At 41.1% G+C, this 5,038-nt stretch overlaps 1 protein-coding gene across 1 annotated transcript; it reads right to left on the minus strand.

Moving 5' to 3' along the window:
• Positions 1-2,337: 2,337 nt before the first annotated feature.
• ndufaf4 (NADH:ubiquinone oxidoreductase complex assembly factor 4) lies at positions 2,338-4,827 on the minus strand. The gene is made up of 3 exons (XM_080831975.1): positions 4,672-4,827; positions 4,022-4,110; positions 2,338-3,620 (listed from the first exon to the last, which is right to left on the minus strand). Exons 1-3 carry the CDS (start codon positions 4,805-4,807, stop codon positions 3,312-3,314), a joined length of 534 nt encoding a protein of 177 aa, XP_080688101.1. The 5' UTR covers positions 4,808-4,827; the 3' UTR covers positions 2,338-3,311.
• Between the last annotated feature and the right edge of the window lie 211 nt (positions 4,828-5,038).

A 5,038-nucleotide genomic window follows, 5' to 3' on the forward strand; every position in this document is an offset into this window, starting at 1 on the left:
AGGCAAACTATTCATTTAATTGAGCGTTTATTGAAGTGTTGGACTAAGTTAACCCATTGAGCTAAAATACATCACATACTGGTAATGCCACTCTATTTAACTAAGAATTTTTAGGTTAACACTGGGGACAGACAGATGGTTGAACCATGCAACCTTAAATGCTTTCGGCAAGTCGGCGCCGGAATGGACTTAAGGTTTATAAAATAGGCCTACAAAACCAATAACCTATGTTAGGAAATAATGACAAACCTTATTCACTGCCCGCCGTACAGGAAAATGTCGATGTTGATCAAGTGAAGGAACCCACATCAATAACTGTAGCGATGATCCAGTAATAAGGTTAGGATCACGACAAGACATCTCACTCAAGAAAGCTGTCGTTTATCGGTGGCTGGATAGATAACATCCACTTTTTTAATTTAACGTTAGCCTACATCCTTAACTCGGTTTAGCTAGCAGGAGGAGGTCTCCGCCGACAAAGAAACAGTAAAACATTGACTGGGCTTAAAATCACACCGCTTAGGTGTTCTCTAAAGACGATTTTCCATCAGGCAGTAAAGATAATAACTGTCGATTGAACAGAACTGAGCTGAGCTGTCTACGTTCGCGTTCAACACACGTTTTCACGTTCAATGAAAAATCAGTTATTTCTCCTCACCAAACATCTTCCTATGATTTTTAACAACAAGTTCCTACCTCAAAGCATAGGCTAGTGAATGATTGCGTCACCGGTAGCAACGCCCATTATATCATGAGGGTCGACGAGATTAGTCTGCGGTCGATCTACTTTTGACTGACGTTTCTTTAACCAATCGTGTCCAAGTTGATGTATTGGGGGGGGGACGACATCACCGCCCATTATCAAGTCTGGTTGATATAGCACATGAAGTCAAAAGGGCATGCGTGAAAGCCCAATTAAATGCAGGACTATGAAGTTTACAACAGTTAAGGTATTTGGCAGACACTTTTATCCAATGCTACTTACAAAACATATTCTGAGATTTAAGATTTAGTCAGATAACATTAAAGAGGGTAAGATTTCCATTTAATTTTAGCAGCTACAGATAGGCAGTGAGGAATAATCAGCAGAGGGCGACTGTTCCTGTTTGGCTGATCAGAGACCTGATATGCAGTCGAATTCTGGATCCTCTGCAAAGGGTTTACCTCACATGCATGCCGGCAATATGATAGTCAAATATGGAAATGACCAGGGCGTGCACAAGGACTTGGGCAAGATGGGGTCTGATCTTCCAAATATGAGAGTGAATTGACAACCTCAACCTTTGGAAGATTGAGCTGAAGGTGATGATCCTTCATCCATAGAGGGAAGGACACAAGTAGGCCTACAGATGAGCATCAGCCAGCCACATACCCATGCAGACAGAAGAGAGATGGGGTCTAGTTCCAAACCCAGGGGTACACCAGTGAATAGGTGGTGAGATTTAGACACTTATCTTCGCCAAGACACATTAAAAATACAGCTTGTGATTCTAATCCAATACCCTTTTTGTCAAGTTTTGCTAATTGTTCAACACCATCCTCTAGCTGTCCATTCAGTGTGTGCAGGGGGGGGGGGGAACCTATGGTGTTCCTAGTCTTGGCCCTACACATTCTACACACCGTTGGTCCTGGACAATAGTACGCTATAATGAAGTTGTAAAAGAACCTTAGTAACTTGGTAACTGTGCAGTGCCACAGGAGGTGGGAATTTAGGATATGGCAATTTAATTTGGCCAAATGGGTAATAGTCCAACTTCAATATCCTGCAACCAAATGGAGCAAACTCAAATTCTGTTTATCTCAGCAATTGTTACAATAATCCTAGATATATATTATTTTTGATAGATTTGGTGAAACTTGAGAATGTTTAACGCTCAATTTGTTCACTAGGGTGCTGGTATGTCATGAGCAAGGCGAACATAGGCCTATAAATGTGAGTGTGTGAAGCCTTAAAGATTTTTAATAGTTTGATGTTTTTCAGATCAATACTTGTATTTAACAGTTTTGTGATGGTCACCTAGCCTGAGGTTAAGTTAAATACATTTAGGAACAACAGTAACATTTGTAAAATGTAAGTCTACAGACAAATGTATACATTTTGGACATCCCAGTTCGTGTGGAGTGCTACACATAACTGAGGGAAAGAATTTCAGTAACTGGTGTTTTAGTTGGAGTCACATGCATGCGCACTATTAGTGACAAACTGGGTGTTCTGTAAGTGGGTTAAAGAACATACAGCTGAGCAATGTCACCACAATGCCCTTTATTTGTGTCCACCCCTCAGCTTTAAGCTAGCTACAAAGCACAAACCAAAGGAGGGGATGGAAATGTCAATAACTTACAGACTTGCCCATGGGCCTGTCACATACAGATCCTTCAAGCATAAGACATATGGTGCAGGTCAAATGACAACGGCTCCTTGAAATTAAGTTTTATTTGGTGTCAATATCTGCATGTCTTTTGACATGTTCCAACTACCTAAACATCACTGCATACCAGACTCATGGCAATGGTACTCCCTGATGACTGTAGCCTCTATCAATAGGACTACGCACCCTGCCCTGCAGCACTCATGGTTGGCAAATAGTTTTGAGAAACATGCGAGAGTACAAAGTGTGGCCCTGGCCCCCCAAATTTCAATCCAATCGAGCATCTGTGAGTTGCGATTAAGAACAAATCTGATCCATGGCGACTCCACCTCACAACTTACAGGACTTAAAGGATCATGGTGCTAACATCTTGGAGACAGATATCAAAGGGAACCTTTAGAGGCGTTGTAGAGTCTCTGATTTGGCAGGTCAGAGCTGCTGAAGGGCCAACAGCATATCAGACGTGTGCTCATTGGTGTACATTGGCTTACTGCTCAGAAACACTACTGCATCAAGCCAAGAGGAGTAACACTAGCACATCTATCGTCTCCACTAAGCACATCCGTTCAGTGATTAAGGCCAACAAAGTATTTATAATTCCATTACAGAGACTTACTGAAAGATTTTCTGTAGATCAGAGGATGACACTCATTAGCAACAACTGGTCATACAGGCTTTGATACAAAGTATTGTGCATCTTTACATTCCAACTACTACACAACATTTCACTCTTAATGAACTAAATACTTTTTACTTATATCACATATTATTATTATTATTACAGACAGTATTTCATGTATCAATAAATAGTGGTACTCCACTTTGAGGCAGAAAAATGATAAAGTTCTCAGTGTTTCAGAATATCAAAATAAACACTTAATATCCATGCACATTCACAACCTTGACATAGCATCTAATAAATACAGTTGGCGCTCCTTGATCCTAAGTGTCTTTAATCTGTTGGGTAGCACCCCCTTTTGGTGGTAGTATTTTCACTTCAAAAGGGACAAAAAAGGTCAGAAGCCCTCGAGTATCCTTCAAGTCTAAAGAGTACTCCTGGGCCACTTTCTCCAGAGTCCATGTCTGAGGTGCACGTTTGTGGCTGTTGAGTGCATTAAGAGCTTCAACAATGGACAGTTTTCCTTTGGGGACATCTGTGATGTCACAGATACCATATGGGTCACCCGGTAAGCTGAACTTCAATTGCCTGCGTTCACCCTCCTCTTCTTTCTCCGTCTGTGGCGCCAAACTCTGAAGGAACACATACAGCGACAAATAGAACATATTGTTGTAAAACTGTTAGTTCTGTGGCTAGGCATAGGGGGATAAAACCGTAAAAAATGTATGGCAATGCATTCTGTTTCAATGTTCTGATAGAAAATTCTGATTAAATGAGTGCTTTAGTGACAGAAAACCTCTTAAATTTGAAGAGAGTTAACTTCAGTGAAGTTTGTGGCCATGTTTAGTGCCTAGAGGCAGAAGACTGCAACAGTAATGAGTAAATACAGTAATGTATTTAGCAAATCAAAGGTTCTGTAAGGAGTTCCATCATTTGCAGCCAACATATAATAACAATCCAAAAAACGACAGCTCAAAAATCACTGCCCACTGGTCACTCTGCAAAACAAAGGCTCCGGGAGAGACATGTGTACCTGAGATGCCGGATCTTTTGAGTCCACGTAGACAGTCTTCAATAAAGACAGTAATGGGTCATTCTTCTTATGGATTTCCTGTGTGACTTCTAAAAGCAAAAACAGATAGTTTCTGAATGTTCAAACAATACCGTTAACAGGATGGCATACACGAATAATTTGAACTCTACGATTGTCAAGTAAACCAAGATGAGGTTGCCCCGAATGACCGGATGGACTGAACGTCAGTTAACCTTGCTGCGTACCTTGAGAACACATGTGACTGACCAAGGCGCTTGCTACCCATCTTACATCATTTGGCTTGGGTAACAGACTGTTTAGATAACTGGCTCATATGCAAGAACTGAACGCTGTTTTCGTTAGCAAAAGTGGTAAAGTTAACCAACGTTATGTCACGCTGTTGTGGGTAAAGCTAGTTAGATTGTTCTGGCGTAATTACTTATAGCTACAATTCAATGTCAGAAAGCTAACGTCTAGCCTGATTTTACTTTCCAAAACAGGGAATGAAGGCTCTAGGTGAGTCCCCAACCCAAAGTTATATCGCCAGTCGGAAAACTGTGAACTTAACCGTTAAAAGTTCCTTAATTTACACTATTCCAGTAAACGGTTACACAAGTGATTGCCTCATAGTGACTCACATTCATACCTACCCTGAGCGATTTCAGACGTATTCTCTGGTGCTGGGTGTCGAGGAGCAGCCAATGGTTTTTCCTTCCCTATTTCACGAAAAGCTCGATTTTCTATATTAAAATTTCTAAACATGCGTCCAAACCGAGACCCCATCATGAAATGACAGTGGAGGAGTGTACGAAAACCGGCTGTGTCAACTTAACGAGTAGAACACTAAGCTAACGCCCTCTTGTGGATAGGATGACTCATTACGATTTCTTGCCACGCAACTGTAGCCCATAGTATTTTCGAAAACTGTGTTTATAGATATTACAGTTTACTGTGACATGGTTTTGTCATGATACTCTGTGCAGTGCAACACTGAAACTGTACAGGGCAGCCTACATA

This window comes from Sprattus sprattus (genome assembly GCF_963457725.1).
Source record: "Sprattus sprattus genome assembly, chromosome: 2".
NCBI classification, from domain to species: Eukaryota; Metazoa; Chordata; class Actinopteri; order Clupeiformes; family Clupeidae; genus Sprattus; species Sprattus sprattus.

What these genes read in the sequence shown, in the direction of transcription:
- ndufaf4 (XM_080831975.1), bottom strand. Translation starts at nt 4,807, where the DNA reads ATGATGGGGTCTCGGTTTGGACGCATGTTTAGAAATTTTAATATAGAA. An exon ending in TACGTCTGAAATCGCTCAGG is followed by an intron (nt 4,111 to 4,671) that starts GTAGGTATGAAT and finishes TTTTGCTTTTAG; the next exon opens with AAGTCACACAGGAAATCCAT. An exon ending in CAAAAGATCCGGCATCTCAG is followed by an intron (nt 3,621 to 4,021) that starts GTACACATGTCT and finishes GTGTTCCTTCAG; the next exon opens with AGTTTGGCGCCACAGACGGA.